Source organism: Neltuma alba, unplaced genomic scaffold, assembly GCF_004799145.2.
Source record: "Neltuma alba isolate B1F8T4 unplaced genomic scaffold, ASM479914v2 tig00011424_pilon, whole genome shotgun sequence".
Classification (NCBI taxonomy): domain Eukaryota; kingdom Viridiplantae; phylum Streptophyta; class Magnoliopsida; order Fabales; family Fabaceae; genus Neltuma; species Neltuma alba.
In genome coordinates this window covers 317,295-334,925 of record NW_021636108.1, presented here as the reverse complement: position 1 = coordinate 334,925, position 17,631 = coordinate 317,295, and the positions used below count along the sequence as shown (strand labels likewise).

At 35.5% G+C, this 17,631-nt stretch overlaps 3 protein-coding genes across 4 annotated transcripts; 2 read left to right on the top strand and 1 right to left on the bottom strand.

Annotated features, from left to right (window-relative positions):
- The first annotated feature begins 2,562 nt into the window (after window positions 1-2,562).
- Window positions 2,563-5,403, top strand: LOC114713370 (deSI-like protein At4g17486). Its single transcript, XM_028898002.1, has 4 exons — window positions 2,563-2,904; window positions 3,929-4,216; window positions 4,768-4,851; window positions 4,949-5,403. The coding sequence occupies exons 1-4, from the start codon at window positions 2,748-2,750 to the stop codon at window positions 5,068-5,070; spliced, it is 651 nt and encodes a 216-aa protein (XP_028753835.1). The 5' UTR covers window positions 2,563-2,747; the 3' UTR covers window positions 5,071-5,403.
- A 1,466-nt stretch (window positions 5,404-6,869) lies between these two features.
- Window positions 6,870-11,502, bottom strand: LOC114713422 (acyl-protein thioesterase 2). Of its 2 annotated transcripts, none has more exons than XM_028898068.1 (10): window positions 11,383-11,502; window positions 11,010-11,082; window positions 10,718-10,832; window positions 9,699-9,735; window positions 9,507-9,576; window positions 9,133-9,237; window positions 8,297-8,447; window positions 8,120-8,202; window positions 7,430-7,523; window positions 6,870-7,317 (listed from the first exon to the last, which is right to left on the bottom strand). In XM_028898068.1, exons 2-10 carry the CDS (start codon window positions 11,038-11,040, stop codon window positions 7,230-7,232), a joined length of 774 nt encoding a protein of 257 aa, XP_028753901.1. In that variant the 5' UTR covers window positions 11,041-11,082; window positions 11,383-11,502; the 3' UTR covers window positions 6,870-7,229. The 2 variants fall into 2 exon arrangements, with proteins under 2 accessions (XP_028753901.1, XP_028753902.1); XM_028898069.1 differs by having other exon boundaries at window positions 11,010-11,065.
- A 1,766-nt stretch (window positions 11,503-13,268) lies between these two features.
- Window positions 13,269-16,856, top strand: LOC114713369 (protein arginine N-methyltransferase PRMT10). The gene is given in 9 exon segments (XM_028898001.1): window positions 13,269-13,523; window positions 13,992-14,184; window positions 14,315-14,420; window positions 14,926-15,115; window positions 15,489-15,528; window positions 15,531-15,673; window positions 15,759-15,842; window positions 16,212-16,431; window positions 16,588-16,856. Coding segments are annotated over 8 exon segments (1,119 nt in total). The 5' UTR covers window positions 13,269-13,337; the 3' UTR covers window positions 16,389-16,431; window positions 16,588-16,856.
- The last annotated feature ends 775 nt before the right edge of the window (window positions 16,857-17,631 follow it).

Here is a 17,631-nt window from a genome sequence, read left to right as displayed (position 1 = left end):
CACTGCTTTTTCGGGATCTGATTAGATTGTACCTGCACCTTTTGCGGCACTGTAACAGCTGCTGGCTGAGCTAGCGTTTTCTTCGCCACCAATTCTGTCTGGGATTTATCCGTATCATGAGTCGCAGGTCTCGTGCGGAACCTACGTTTGACAATCATGTGGGGACCGAAAATATTGCTATCAACATTAACAGTTGTTGTCCCCGCCGTCGGCTTCTCGATGGAGATCGGAGAACCGACGTTGGATTCCGAAGGCAAGCAATGTGCATTGGACGAGCTACCAGTCTTCTCCGTCTCCACTATTCCTGTTGGGCACTGTTCTTTGTGATGACCATATTGGCCGCACCGAAAACATATGAGGTGTAACCCCTCATATAGGATTTTATGCACCTCACCGAAGTGCATGAAAGCCGGTAGCAAAGGTTTCTCCAAGTCTACTTCCACGCAAATACGGGCAAACCCACCTTTCTCTGAAAAGGCTATAGTACGGTCAATTTTGAGCGTTTGACCAACAAGATTGCCTAGCTGCCAAAGAGATTCAACGTTGTATAACTCGATGGGCAGGTCCGGAATGCGGATCCAGGCCGCGATTCTCTTCTGTTGATCAGCCCTCCAAGGGTTAAAATTCAAACGCCATCTTTGTACTAACAGATAATGATCACCAATCATCCAAGGCCCCTCTTGTAGTGCATAATCCCGGTCTTTTGCAGAAAAGAAAGAGACCATGCTGTAACCGTTACTCAGTGGCATTACTTTAATAGGAGACTGAGGTCTACCCCACATACGCTCCAGGCGTTGCCGCATAAAACCCTCGCCAAATGATTTTCCCATAAGCTTCACGATCAAGGAGTTTCGAAATGGTTTGCACCATGCCTCATATTGTGTATCGGAAAATTTCAACGATGGAAACCTCCTCGACTTGGACCAATGCTCCTCATCTGATGATCTTTCCTCAGATAACCCATCTCCCTCCATCACTGCATCTGACGTAGATTTCTTCCCATTCCACTTTGCGAACTGATCCTTCCATCCCTTCATCGCATCCTCCGCCGACATGTGAGTCTCCAAGAAGCCCGAGTCACCCAAGCTAAGCAACTTATCCCTGTACGAGGACCGAAAACCAGAGTTTCGGCCGTTTCGAAATCCTTCAGTGCCGCCATCGCTCTCACTCGCCATCAGGTCGCGCTCTCTCCCAGATATGACTAATTGTAAGACATTTATTATATTATCAAATTTTTTCTAATCATCGCATGTTTTTAAAAAAATCATGATGATTAGCGTGTTTTTTATATAAAAAAAACATGTTATATTTGTTATAATTAGTCAGCTTATTTAATTTTTTTAATTTAATTAAATTAGTAAAATGAATTTTATATTAAGAAGAGTAATTCATAGATAATAATAGAGAAGGCTATGATGCTCTGATGCAGCGGGTCATGTATCAATTATTTGGGGTGGTAGTCTTTCTTCCCCGCTTATTTTTCTTTTCTTTTCTTTTTCGTCTTAAATTATTGTGGGTGGGATAAAGATACTAAATTGACGAGTTCGCCCGTACATTGACTGTTGGATAGTGAAGCATGGATGTGGTAGAGCCTCTTATTGTTTAATGATGGTTTTAATCCAAGATAGTAAGCCAGATTCTAAGTATAATTTGTTGACAGATGTTGATTTAATTGGTAAAAAATTAATTTATAACTCAAAAAATTAAGTTGAAATTTTACTACGATTGTAAATGCTTTTTGAATCTGAAAACATACAAAGGTATGCTTTGGTTTTAGTAAGTTACGAGAACTTAATTCACTTACAAATTTTAATAATTCAATTTATAATCTGAAATATTCTTCTGGCAAAAAAAGGAATAAGATTATAATATTAGTAATACCGATTTAAGAAGTTCTTAAACTAACAATCTAAAGCCAAGGTCGACCGAAATTCTTACAGATGTATCACTTTTTTTTTTTGAGTTAATTACAGATGTATCACTTTCATGGTAAATTATCAACCGAAATTCGTATACTTAAAAGTATTTTGTTTTTAAAAAAAATGTCAAGGCTCAACTGAATATTTTTAAGTTTTATTTAATTACGAGGATGCGTATTTCCTTCAGGTCGGCAAAAAACAAGTATATTTAAAAAAATGAAAAATTATAAAAGTTCAAAAATGCGTTTTATTTAGTCCCATATTAGATACTACCTCCGGTCCTTAATATAAGACTCTATTTGACTTTTATTTTGGTCCTAAATATAAGACCTCAATCCATTTTGTCTCTCATATTTACTCAATTTTTTCCAAGATAGTCCTTCTAATAATTATAGTTCTAGTTAATACACTTGATTAGCAAGGATATTTTAGGAAAAATAACACCTATTTAGGACAAATAACTAACTCAACTTGCTTTTTAATCTCTTAAATTAGTCAACTGACTCTTATAATTAGGACAGGTAGTATTACCCGATAGGCTGATACAGCACAGCTGCAGGGTCATACTCCGTAAACAAGCCTAACGGCAGAACTTCATATAACAAACGGCGATGAAGGAATTCGTTTTGAAACGCTGAGAGTGCTCTGACCTATTTCTTCACCATCATTAAACAGTACAAAGCTCTCCTTGCCATTTGTTTACTTGCTGGCTGGGGGAGGGGATGGATCCCTGAGACTCAGACTCATTCATTCTGTCTTTTTCGTGGATGGAGTGTGTCGGAAAAGGATCAGTGTTTTGATTTGGAAGGTTGTTCTGGAATTCTTTGAATGTCTGTTGAAATGGCGACCTCCAAGTCGACATCTGATTGTAATGGGGTAAAAACTAACGACTGGACAACTGTCGTGTTAAACGTCTACGATCTCACTCCTCTTAACAACTACACTCATTGGATTGGATTCGGAATCTTCCACTCCGGAATTGAAGGTAAGAGCCGCCTTTTGCTTTCACCATTGTTACTGTCTATTCTTCGTTTCTTGAACTAGTTCACATCTGCTTGCTTGATCTTGGCAAGAACCATATTAGTAAGATGAATACGCTCATTTTGTGTGGCACAAGACATCGCATTGTGTGTGTGTGTGTGTGTAGCGTTTGGTTGCACTTCTGGATTACACAAAATTCAACTGTTGCTTGGGAAAATTCTTTTATTCCCTTTTTTCTCGTGGGCAAACTTCATAAATCTTATTACTTCACTGAATGTGTATGTAATTTTAGCTCGGTCCGTCTGTTACTTCGACTCAGGAATATGTTAGTGTTTTGATTAACCTAAATAGAATGTAATTTGCTCTGGATTCTGGAAGGGTGACAGTGAATGACTATCCACTTGCTGTGGAAGCACAGTGAATGATTAGTGTTATGTCGCGGCAATTAGCAGCACAAGCGTGGTGTGTATGGCTGCAATTAATTCAAGTGCAAAATCGATTGAACCCTGAAGTGATTTTACATATGTTGTCATGTTCTATGTAGCATTGCTATGGATACAAATTACTATGTTGCTGTAACAAGGCTGATAATCTAAAAGTTGACGTACCAGAACCTTTCGCTATATGGGTCAGTAGCAAATATGGCTCTAGGACAAGGAATACTTAGATCCAGACACGCATATGATGTGAAACAACAAAACAAATAATCATCATGTTGGAGTCTGTACGTGTCATGGGAGGAGAGACAGGGCAAGAATTGGTTTATACTTACTACTATCTGTTTAATACCCTACTCATCAAGATTTATCCCTTCTTTTGACTATGCAATACCCTTTGTTCTTGTTTGAAAGGAATGAATAATGTTTTGTCAGAATTATTTTGAAAATGTTGTTCTTCAATTAAAGTTTTTGTGGTTTCTGCTGATGTTTTTGACCTGTTGTTTGAAAATGTTGTCATTCAATTGTTGTATTCTTGTTTGAAAGGAGCTTTAATTTATCATATGTTTTGGGGGTGGGGTATTTAAACAGTATATGGCAGAGAGTTTGGGTTTGGAGCTCATGACTTTCCAACAAGTGGAGTTTTTGAAGTGGAGCCAAGGAAGTGCCCTGGATTTATATATAGACGTTCCATCACTTTGGGCCAAACAAACATGCATCCATCAGAGTTTCAGATATTTATTGAAAATATGGCTTCAGAGTATCATGGGGATACCTATCACCTTATCTCTAAGAATTGCAATCATTTTACAGATGACCTCTCCCGTAGATTGACAGGAAAGCGAATCCCTGGCTGGGTGAATCGTCTTGCCAATCTAGGTAAAACATTTTCAGGAATTTCTTCAAGTATTCATTTACTCAATCTTTAACTCATGTCTACTTATGAAGCCGACAGTAGTTCCTTTCAGCTTCTAGATTTACTTAGCTAAGTCAGAATCACATTACTGGTCGCACATCAATGTTTTGTCTACCTATGTTGTGAATTTTTGAGGTTCCGCGTCATCAAAGGTCAAAACATTCCTTGAACATTTGCTGAATCTTAATCCCCGTGTGCAATGTAAAAATAAAGTCATTTGTAGTTCATGATGTTTAACTTGAGTTCAAGTCAAATGTCAAAAATAGACTGACAATGATTTCAGGTTTGGGTGAAGGCTTTAGTCCAGTCCATCTTTTATTCAGCAGAGAAAATTCCTTCCTCCAGAGTTATTATCATGTAATTTAAAGGCTAATGAATTTAATAATTTGCATAGTTTTCTCGCTTCTAGTAATGGTCTATAATTTTTAGCTACTTTACCCCCCTTCTGGAGGCATATCTGTCAGAAGATATAGTGAGCTGAATTCTGAGTATGACCTTTTGGTTCTACTTTCAGGTGCTCTGTGTAGCTGCCTGCTCCCCGAAAGCCTTCAAGTATCTAATGTCAAACAACAAATGCCTGAATGCCACCTCCATACGGGTGTGTATATTTTGTTTTTCGTTAATCGTTAATGGTATTAACTTGATATGTATCCTAATGTTAACGTAACGTGTGTAACTTTTCTTGGTGTTGGCAGATGACGACGATCAAGAAACAGATGATGATGAAGAAATAAATGACAATCAAGAAGAGAAGCACCTTTTGCCGTCGCCTGGATCTGAAGATGTTTCTTTTGTTAAAGAGGTCCAAGCAAAATAAAAAAAGCGGTGTGTCTTGGGTGATAAAAAGAACTCCCAGTGAGAAAGAAACGCCCATGATGCAGGCTTTTTTGCGTGAATATCACAGTTTATTGGATTTGCATCGGCTTCTTCCTGAAAATTCTCCCATTCTTTGGCCTGAAGCATTGAAACAAGATCTTGTGCTGTATTGTCTTCCCTGTGACATTTTTTTGGGGACAATTATTTGTTTGTGGACTAGGATTATTTCTTTCTGGGGCTGCTGGCGCCCCCGTAAATGACATTAACACGTGGAAATTGTCTAAATTGTGATTATTTAAGAGCAGCAGAGCCACTTTCTTGGACTTGAGGTGTTTCTCGGGTTTTCATTTGTTGGAAGTTTGTATTATGCCATTTGTTTAGCTCTTTTTTTTTTTTTTTAATAAATATTTTGGTTTTATTCTTGCCAATGAGGATTGTGATTTGGGGACTTGTAAATGATTGTGTCAACAAAGTTGTTAAACTTGCGAGTTTAAACAAACTCGTGATAATGATGTAAACTCGGATTGTGAACTCGTAAGAGTTTACTTTTATTAATAAACTGATATTAAAAATATATAATCAAATAATTAATATATAAAAAATGAGAATAATTTTATTTAATTATATTTTAAATTTAAATAATTGAAATTATATCTATTAATATTCATAATTTATCATATTCAACAAAAAAATTTCTATAAAAATCATATATAAAGTCACTAAACATAATTAAATTAAAAAATTTAGCGTGAGTTTAAGAGTAATTTGACACGATTTTGTAAGCTAAAAACGTAAAAACGGTAAACTCGGTAAATGAACTCGTAAGTTTAACTGAGTTTACAGTTATCACGAGTTTATAAATGAGTCGACATGATTTTGTTAGCTGAAAATGTAAAAACGTTAAACTTGAAAAGTCAACTCGTGAGTTTGATAACAGTGTGTGTCAATATGCTATGTGGTGTTTTGTTTTTTCGTTTTTTTTGTTTTTGGATCAGCGGTTTGTGTAGATACTGTTAATGATAATTATCTGTAACTGCTACTGAGTTACCATGATGGGGGGATGAATTTTCAAGGCCAAAAGATTGAATTCATTGAATATTAAGATGTAAGATTGGAGAATCTCAAAACAAAGACCGAAAGTGTTTTGAGCGATTTTATCCAAAAACTGAATTTAATAGGATTTTTTTGAAGTAAAATGACTCATTCCACTTGTAAATTTATGATTATGAGAGTGTAAATTAGGGAATAAAAATATCAAACCGCTAAAAATCATATAATATAGTTAACTAGTTGCTTCCTTTTTTTTTCCCCCAGAAATATATGAATCTCACTTACAAATTACTTCCACAATAATTTATAAATAAGACCAAGGAAAACCTTTTCTTACTATCCTATAAATAGGACTAGAGGAGTAATTGTTATGAAGTTGCATATTAGCATTTAGTAGCATGAGAATCAAACCACTAAATCATAATTCACACTCACTTGCAAATGAGCAGCCAAAGAGTTGCATATCAGGATGTATCAAGTCCTCACAAGTTATCTTTAAAAGGCAACCAATGCAGAAGGATCTCACCAAGTAGGGTATAAAGAGAGATAAATGTACCGTAATCTTGCTCCCACACAAGCAGAGAGGCTGTTTTCAGAATTTAAACTCATAACCTCAAGGTCATATGGCGGCAATCTCATTGTTATTCCAAGGCTGCAGGTCGCTTTAGGTCACATGGCAGTAACTTGGCACCACATTGAGTTGTTAAAATTATTTTCTAGTTTAAAGAATCTGATATTTAACAATTGAAGTAATTTGAAATTTAGATCTTATACTACCGTTCCATAATTTAGACATTAGTTCAAGGAATAAAATCCCCTGTTCGAAAATAACATCAATGAGAAGAATCGAGCCTACAATGGTAGTGACAAACTAACAATGCATAAAAGTCTAGCCTCCTGCAAAAGTACCTCAGCATTCAGCAACATCCCCCCACCATATTTATAAAATTGTTTCAAAAGTACGATTCTGTCAAAGGGGCACATCAAATGTTTACATATACCATTGTTGAATCAACCGAGTAGAAATTCTGAGAATACATAGAGAAATTCTGAGGGGTATCCATTTGACATCTTTGCGCTTTTCCTAGCTGACTTGAAATCAAAAACCATCTATGCAGCTTTTCCCTCCAGACCCAATTTAGAAGTTAGCCAAGCACACACCTCGTCCATCTCTTCAGGAATCGTGTAGTGGCCCAGCCTGTTAGAAATAAACCAGTGAATTATGAGGCCTAGTAAATATAATCAGAATGTGAAATGAGATTCAAAGAACCAGAACAGAGTCTTCTGGAAGGGATTTTTTTTATTAGTACCCATTATAGGATTTAAAAGTTACGTCCTGGAATCCAGCTGAACCTAAAGCCTTTGATGATTTCTCACCAAATTTGTAGGCAACCACATCATCACCTGCAAAATTGAAATATTGTATGTATATGTCAATATTAAGAGTCCATAGTAACAGCTGAAATCACCTACAGGCTACATTTGCGATGCCATAGAAGAAATCAGACTTGTTCTTCAGCATTACATGAGCTCATCCTATCAAGTTGTATAAACGAGGAATATATTCAGTTTGTAATCTTTGTGTGCTAGAGCTTAATAAGAAAATCAAGGAAATACCACTTCCAACAGTTTTCCTAGCAGCCAGGTTCTGAACTCTGGCTTTAGTTTGCATGCTGACAGAAACTAATTTACAATTGAGATGAGAATGATCAAGGACCTGTTTACAATGACTTATAAGTAGCATTTCAATTGTGATTAACAAAATAAAAGGTCGATATGTAAGAGAAGTTTTGTTTCAGCATATGTAAAATGTACTTATAAGTGCTTATACAAGTGATGCTAAACAAGCACCAAGACAGGTCACTTATGTTTTATACAGTTCATCATAAAACTAAATTTAACAGTGATAGGAGAAGATGCTAGCGCAAGTTTCAGCGAGGATTTCATAGGATCAGCTCCAATGGATTCATTTCGTATGAGAGATAAATGTAACTAACTACCTTTCCCGTGACACAGCAGAATAGGCAAGGATTGGGCCCGGTTGTTGGCTTCCACCACTGCTTGCATATTGCTATTCAAAGTCCTAGATAAGAAAAGAATCATCGCCAAATATTATGCAAAGAAATGGCAGGGTGTATCAAACTGAGATGAGGTGGAGCAGCATTAAAAGGCCATACTTTGCACATGGAAGCCAGCCACTTAAACCAACTACCGCACTCAGGTTGGCCGGATATGGTTTGTGATTCCCATATTTTCCAACACTAAAACATGTTCCAGAGTAAAGGGCAGTAGCCGCTCCCATGCTGAACCCTCCAACACCAAGTTTAACTGTCCCATATACAACAAACGTAGAATAATATTAACACATATAATAGCCTTTTTTTGGCTGTCTGTTGACAAAAAAACAAACTACAAAGACAATCATTATTATCTAATATGAAGACACCACTAATAGTGCCACAGCCCTCAATTTGAAGACTTAATTCATCTGCCAAACTTCACAGTACATATAACATTTACTATTGCCAACTTATATGCAATACAAAATCTATGATGCTATAAATGACTATCCTTAAATAACACTACTTGTTGTTGACAGTAAAAAGGAAATGTACTTGGTGTTTTTTGGTTATGATCTCTCACTGTTGGAAGAAGAATGAATCTTGTTAGAAGAATTCACTGTTGCTACCCTGAGACCAGAAATCTAGAAAAAGAATTACATGGCTTGTTGCTTGCGCTACTCCTTTCTTTTCCTTGCATTTTTTAGTATTTTATTAGAACCAGACATCAGAACCAAGCCAACCTCCAGTCCAGGATGATTTGACAAAATTTGGAAGGGAAAAAAAAAAGAAAAAAAAAACGAAACATAGTGTAAAAGTTGGGCTTAAGCATGACAACCTGTTAATAGGACATTCATTTTGTCGCAAAGTTCAGCTAATCTAACTAGTTACAGAAAAACTTCAGAATTAAAAAAAAAAAGTGTAAATTTTATGATGTTGCACGAGAAACCTACTGTCAGGAGGTTCTGTTGACAACAGATTTGCCACATGAGCAGCTGAAGCATCCAAACCTTCTACATCATCAGGAGCATCTTCCGAGAGGTCTCCCACATCAAACCCTGTCAGATATTAGATAAGCAGTTCAAATCATCAAGACCAAATCTTAGGTTACCATCAGTTTTTAATCCTAAAGCTTTGCTTTGACTCCAAGAATGCTTTTTTTTTTTTTAACTTCATTAATTCTAATAAACATGAGAAACATTAAGTAATCATACCAACAAGAAGCCATTATAATGCACTTGCCAAATGGCTGCAAATAAGTCTTTTTATAATACTTGAAAAATAAGGGTGAATAGGTATAATTGTATTGTAGCAAGCTCAAACTTACAAGCAGTAGAAGGAAAGCCACCAAATACACGTATCGGTTGAGTCGGAGCTGTTGGACAGATCCATTTAATCTGTAGCATATAAATTAACAACATGAAATCATTCAAGAGTACGGAGATTATCCCACAATTTCACATGATAAGGAACTATGCGGCCATCTCAGTCCTCTTCTTAACAATTCCATAATCCTTACATTTGGAAGTGGGAGAGTCTCTAATAGCTGGGACCAACTGTCAAAAGCAAAGCAGAAAACAATGATTTCAGTCATAATTGCATGAATATAAATTGGATAGAATTAAAGGCATCTTATCTCTAACTATTCTGCCTGCTCCCCCCCCCCCCAAAAAAAAAATGATGACTTAAAGGAGGGATGCAATGGGTGCCAAGAAAATTCAAATGCTGATGCTATGGCTGCATATACTTGACTATACAACGAATTTACAAGCAATGCTAGATGCCGAGACATGTTTAATTAGGAAGAAGGAAGTGTACTAAGAAGAAGAAGGTAAAGGTTGCCACATAGAGAGACAGACGCTGTCAAGGGTGCAATGATTTTTTCTTCCAAAAAGGAAATCCATACTTGTATACCTGACAGGGATACAAAAGGACATATCAAAGAGATATTTGAGCCTTGCTGTTCTCTACACTGAAGTTTACAGTTCCATAGAAGATAGAAGGAAAAGAAGGGAAAATGAATTGAAATGTGGGGAGAAAGGATTAATAATAAATATGATCAATTTTAAAAAAATCAAAAGGAAAGAGAAATAAACAGAAAGAAGAAAGGAAAAAAAAAAAATTGTGATTACTAGTTGAAGGGAACCTGAATGGCGTTAAAAAAGACATATCATACAGATATTCGAGTCCCCCGTTGCTCTCAGTGCTGAACTTCACTGACCCGTTTGTTGATTAGAAGAGAAAGAAGTAAAAATACATTGGGAGAAAATATGAAAGATCAATAATAAGCAAGATCCGGTTTAAAAGTACCAAAATCTTACTTTAGCCTTTTATAGTGATATGAGAGAAAATAAAACTGCTTAAAGGGCCCATCCCATGGGAACTGCTTTAGAAAAGTTGCCAGAATACATACAAAAAAATTCACAGCCTATTGTCACCAAAACAAAAGAGAACTTAAGAACATACTTTCCATTCATATTTTCATGAACTTAGAGTGGCATTAGTTAGGGGAAAAAGCAAGAGGAAATGCCACATCACCTGGAGCCATTATCACCGAGGCCATGTAGCCAAACTATAGTGGCTTGGTGTTTACCTTTAGGCCTGACCACATGCGTTTTACCAAACTCAAAGACTCTGCCAAGAGATCTTTTACCTGTAACGGAGCATTATGAAAGTCAGAGACAAGCGATTACTCCCCTTCCGTTAACTCTAAAGTGAATAACACAGCCCATTCATGCAAATAAATACCAGATACTGGCAAAAAGATTCCCCAGTTGATAAAAGACATCCTAAAGCATCGAGTATATTACTGTCTCTACAGAGAACATACCAGAACCAAGTGATGATCCAGGGAAGCTCATGTTACTTGCAAAAACAAAAGCACCTACTCGGCAATCTTAGTGCTGAAATTAAGAGACATCCACATTTTTCAGTCAACACATAAACCCAGAGAACGAACCCCATAAAGAAGCTGAAAACAAAACTTGACAATAAATCCTAATGCTGGCAGTAACAATAAGAGTCGCGGACAAAAATGACACTCATTTATCCCCAATATGAAAAAACACTAAACCCAAATCTGCTCAGTTGAAAACAAAACTGCGCGAACCTGTTCCCAAAGAAGAAAGAAAGAGCAGCATAAGACTATCAAAGTTCTAATTTTTAATTACAACCAGAAGGGATTCGTAATTTTTTGAACAAACCTTGGTTGCTGCTCGGTGATTCCGAAGATTAAATCGGATCCTTCGAGAGGTCGCGCTTCTTCTACCTTCGCTCAATTTGCTCTTGCTATTCGGACCTCTTCCGGATTATTGATTACCGATTATAGGAACAGTGTACTGGTTGGGGGACACGGAATGCGAATCTTCACCGTTCATCTAGCGCTGAGTTAAATACATGAGCGCCACGTTTCGTTGACCTAAAATTACGACAAAAATTTCAGGAGAAATTCTTACGTCCCAGCTCCCAGGTCTTTTGTCGAAACACCAAACTCAAGGAGTTTTAGTCTCACGTGTCAGCGAATTATTTTCCAATTCATTTCTTGTTTTAAAAAAATTAAAGTGCTTAGGTTCTGTCTTTTTAATAAAAACCATAACAAATTCTTCTTTTTGGATCGAGCAAAAAAAGTACTTGTGTTCTCGGTTTTTAGCTATCAGTGTTGTGTTGACAGACTTAGATGCTATCTCTAATTTTAATTATAAAAACCAATTGATTAATTTGAGGAGATTAAAAAAAAAGTTAGTATTTGTCATAAATATGTGTTATCTTTTTTAAAATATTCTTGTTAATCAAGTATATTGGCTAGAACCACCATTGTTAGAAGGACTATCTTAAAAAAATGTATAAATATTAGAGATAAAGTGAATTGGAGTTTATATTTAGGATTAAAATAAAATCAAATAAAGTCTTATATTAAGGACATGAGATAGTAGTAACCAAGGGTTGATTTAACTGAAGGATTAGTTTCTTACAGTATGATAAATTAAGAATCAAATTTATATTAAGGGAGATGTTTATATTTAATACTCAATATTGTCTTAAATAAAATTATCCCTGTCTATTATTGTTTCCTATCTTTAATTTACAAGCCCGTCGAAAGTTGGATTATAAGAATTTAATCTATTTTTATTTCTCATCTTTATTATTTTTTTAAAACTAATTTCGTCTAATGTTATATCATGTTATATATATATTCTTTATTATAGTTAACTCTTTTATTTAATCTTGTTAATCTCTCCAAATTAATTGAAAAACTCATATATTAAGAATAACAAAATTAATTACATTTACATGTGTTAATATAACATAAAAGCAATAAAGGAAAAGAGATTATTCGCTTCAAAAACAAATTGCATATCAGACAGTTTAGATTAGAGCAGAGTACAAAAGAATCAGAAAACAAGTAAGACAAGAGAACAAACAGAAGTTATTAAGATTCTAAATCTATATTCTAAAGGAGGCTGCCAGCTTTTGTTGTCTGAATAATGAGAACTAAGCAACATGAATGATACATAATCCGAAGGAAGCCCCATGAATCATTTCCTTTTGCATTCATATAGCTTTTTTCTTTTTCAGACTACTTGGATTGAAGCAAATATTAAAAAAAAAATACTTAAAATTATTAAAATGGACCATCAATGGATAAGCTGCATTTATGAAAACAACAAAGGGACATTCCTTGAAGATGAAACATATTTTGACTTTTAAGAATTTAAAATAAAAATACACTTGATTGTTTGCAAAAAAGAGTACGCATGATTAATATGAAAAAATATAGAATATTTTAAGTTTAAAGTTTTTAGCATAAATAACTTATCCCTATTAATGTTCAATTCAACATTTCAATATAAATTACAAATTACAGAATTAATAAGAAAGAAAACTTCTTGTAAAGTTTATTTCAAAACATGGACAAATAATATAACAAAAATTAACGGATAATAAAATTAATATTTCCGTCCTTTTTCTTTCCCGATATCACTCACAAAAAGGTCGGACCATGACGCCGATATTTAATTATTTATTTATTATGCTGAGAAGGCAGAGAGAGACGACATAAACAAACCGTAGATCACTTGAAGGCTGAAGCCTACCGCCAAACCAAAACTGCCCTAAAGAAAATTGAAGGCTCATTCTTTGTTGCGGAGCACTGAGTGAGATGGGCAGCTCAGCCGGCGCCGCCGTTGATGGCCGCACTCATCCGGTGGACAAGGGCGTCGATTATGCTCAGTACTTTTGCACCTATGCCTTTTTATATCACCAGAAGGATATGCTCTCCGATCGGGTTCGCATGGACGCTTACTTCAATGCTATTTTTCAGAACAAGCATCACTTCCGTGGCAAGGTTTGAACGTTATTTTATGTTTAGTTGGTTCGTCTGGATAGAGGACAAGCTGATTGCTCCTCTGCACTCTCATTTATTGGTAGTCGAAGTATGTCAAACCATTGGTCGACTTCTTTTGATGCGGTTATGGAAGAAGTTTTGCTGGTTTGTAGTTTGGAAAATGAACAAGATGAACAACACTTACCTAGCTATATTGTTGCGACACTGCATATTGCAATGTGTTTGGTTTTTGTTTATTTGTCTCCTCTCGTGAGAATGGATTAAGGAATCAAGACTTGCGAGAGTTTCTAAAACAATAGAACAATAAAAATTTTCTTTCCACCTTTAGCATGTAGTAATAATTTACCAAGAGGAACTTTGTTGGGTTGTTTGTTCTGTCTGAAGCAGGCAACATTAATTAAATTTGTTATTTATAATTTTATCTGGGACTGATTTTGGGCTGACTTAAGTGATTTAAATGTTGAGAAGACTGTTTTGGATGTGGGAACTGGAAGTGGCATTCTTGCGATATGGTCAGCACAGGCCGGAGCAAGGAAAGTATATGCAGTTGAAGCAACTAAGATGGCAGAACATGCACGTAATCTTGTCAAAGCAAATAATCTTCAACATTTGGTTGAAGTAATTGAGGGCTCAATGGAAGATATAACTCTGCCGGAGAAAGGTTAGCACAGTTTGCCACTTTGCTTAGTCGATTATCCAAGTTCAGAATTTTCTTTTTATGGCGGTGTCTGTTTATCATTGTCAATTTTTCATTGGCTCATTGCTAGTTTTCAATGTCATGCAACTTGCAGTTGACGTGATAATCTCTGAGTGGATGGGATATTTTCTTCTGCGTGAATCTATGTTTGATTCAGTAATATGTGCTCGTGACCGCTGGCTCAAACCAACAGGTGTGATGTAAGTATCTATACATTTACATGAATCAATGTTCGGCTGCTTGTTACTTTACATGCATAAACACTTCACTTTCTTCCATTGACGTCTCAAGTACTAATGAAACTGCTAATACTGCTAACAGGAACCACTTAATTATTCCTAGTCTCTAAATCTCTGGATTGATTCCATAACATTTAGGCTCAAGGATGCCATCATTTAATTCTAAAAGTAAAACTCAAATCTCAAGCTCTATATTTAATTGTTTACAATTAAATAACTCAAATTCTGTGTAGCTTCCTCAGTTGATGTGGGGCATATATCATTGCCATTTAATTGTAATTTGTTGAGTGTTATAGCTTGGTAATCTAGCATGTAGTGCCTTCAATGCTCTTTTCTTGCTTTACCAATTGTGAGATATATACATGACTTATCATTGCTGCGTAAGCATTATTGCCTCAAGTAATTCATTGTTGGCTTATAGGTATAATGTTTGGATTTGGTTATTTGACGAACTTTAGTGTAATAGGTATCCCAGTCATGCTCGCATGTGGATTGCACCTATTAGGACTGGGTTAGTAGATCACAAAATGGGTGATTACCATTCAGCTATGGATGATTGGCACAACTTTGTTGATGAAACGAATACAAATTATGGTGTTGATATGAGTGTTCTAACAAAGCCTTTTGCGGAGGAGCAGAGGAAATACTATCTACAGGTATATTGGTGCAATTTGGATTTGACGCATACAATTAAGTAACTGAAAGTTTTAGCGTGTTTGGATATCCCACCATCTCTACTGTAATTCTTACGTTTGATTGTACTTTTTTTTTTTTTTTATCATATGCATATAAGTTAAGTTTGGCAATATTATTTTACTCAACGAATTGCATGGTTGAAGTATCTGCTAGTTAAATGATGAATTTCCTTTCTTATGAGCTGGTTTCCTAAATAGATGGATTTTGCCAGTTAGATTTGCCGATTTTTTTTTTCCCGAAAATTGGCTTCTGTTATCTTTATCATTTTTGTTTTCATGTAATACTGATTTATGTTCTTCTTCCTTGCCTACCTAAATCTCTATGATTTTGTAGACATCAATGTGGAACAACCTTCAACCAAACCATGTTATAGGACAGCTGCTGTAATAAAGGAGATCGATTGTTTAACTGCTACTGTGGCTGATATAAAGGAAGTTAGATCAAAAAAATTTTCGTCAATAACCACAGAAAACACAAAGCTTTGCGGGTTTGGAGGGTGGTTTGATGTTCATTTTCGGGTAAGCTATTCTATGGCGTCTCCTTTTGTTATGTTAGTGCTCTCAAATTTAATATGTATTGTTATTTCCTGTTTTCATTCTCAAGGGAAGAGTTGAAGATCCAGCTGAATGGGAGATTGAGTTAACAACAGCTCCTAGTGTAGACTACGGCACTCACTGGGGCCAACAGGTTCATACTACACCTGCGTGTTGGTGTTTGATTTGTCTGTGGGGTCAATTGTTGTCATTCTGTTTAGTATCGTTTCATAACTTTGACAGCTGGAATATCAATGAAGGAGCAGATTGCCTTTTTTTATTTGCTCTATAAAACAGCTGCCTTACTTTCATAATTAATCACTTTTATTGAAAGAGAGATAAACTTTCTTTAATTAACAGGGTTTTTCTTTGCCCTTCAATTGGTTGTTCAAGTCCATGTTTATAGCTATTTCATGGTATCTTGTTTCTCAAGCTCTCCGGAATCAGTTGCATGGTGCCTGTTCCTTTTATCCACTTCCATATTATAGGGAATTGTCATCTTACGGTCTGAACTATTTGACAGGTTTTCCTATTGCATCCTACTCTCCATGTCAGTGAAGGTGATCATTTAAGCATTTCTTTCTTCATGGATCGCTCAAAGGAAAACCATCGGTTGATGGAAGTTGATTTTGAGTGTGATATTCAACAGCATTCCGGCAAGCTTCTTAAATCTTTCAAAAACAAGTACTACATTGAATGACAGTGATGATTCCTTATTCTGAGAAGTGGGAACAATATTTAAGGTAGATTCTGTGGCACTTGATTTATTTATTTTTTTCTTTTTTGGTGTGAAGCAATTAGAAGTTGGAATCAGTGTTTTATAACCTACCCTCTGATGCTTTAGGTTATAGAAACTATTTCTTGACTTCGTCAGGACTGAACATGTGATTTGTTAACAGATGAGACGCATACTTTTCTCTTTGGGGTCAACGGTATTTATTCTGATCGAGGAAAAAAAAGGAAGAAAGTTGCACCCACTTTTTCGCTCAAACTTTCAGTGAGAGGCTGGGGCATTTTTGCTGTGTAAAGATATTCATGTTCTGATGTTGCTTGTAACACGAAGTTAGATGTGCGATTTATGGGAATTTTAGTTTAATGGTTTTTTTCGAGCAATAGTTTTTCGTCTGGCAATTAAATAGAGGGAAATTGAGATGTTGCTTACTCCTCATGTGCCCAAAGTGGAGTATCATGCTGGATTAACTTGTAGTTCTAATAAGACCTAGTTAACTAATTTGGGAAGATTAAGAAACTTAGTTAAGTTGGTTATTTATAATGAATAGATGTGTTTTTTAAAATATCCTTACTAATTAAGTTTATTATCTAGAATTATTATTATTAGAAGGATTATCTTGGAAAAAAATAGATAAATATAGGAGACAAAATAGATTGAGATCTTATATTTAGGATTAAAATAAAAGTCAAACAAGGTCTTATATTAAGAACCGGAGGTAGTATCATGCTTCTGGCGTATCATCATCCCTGTCACTGAAGATCCCATACAATTCATGGTTTTATGTGACTAAAAAAAATTTACAACACTCAGAGGAAAATGCAAAATTACTTAACGCAAGTCGATTTTTTTTATTTTGGCGTTATTATATTACATTCCCTAGGATATGGCTTTTAACAGCAATGACTTGATAGTGGTGGAAAAGGAAACAAATTACTTTTATTATTCTAAACAGAAGCAGTGCAAGGCTTACTGCTCTGGTTCTCTTGTATTACCAGTTGGAGTTGGTTAGTTGATTGTGCCATAGGCCAACCTTAATTTTGTCCCATCTGACCCCGTTCACCATTTGGGCTTTCACTATGTTTGATAAATATCAATAAATAATATAAAACTTACAGTTGGCCAAAAAAATAAAACTTATGACCTTAATATAAAAACTAATTAACTAATTTGAGTAAATTAAAAAAATTTGTTAAGTTAGTTATTTGTAATA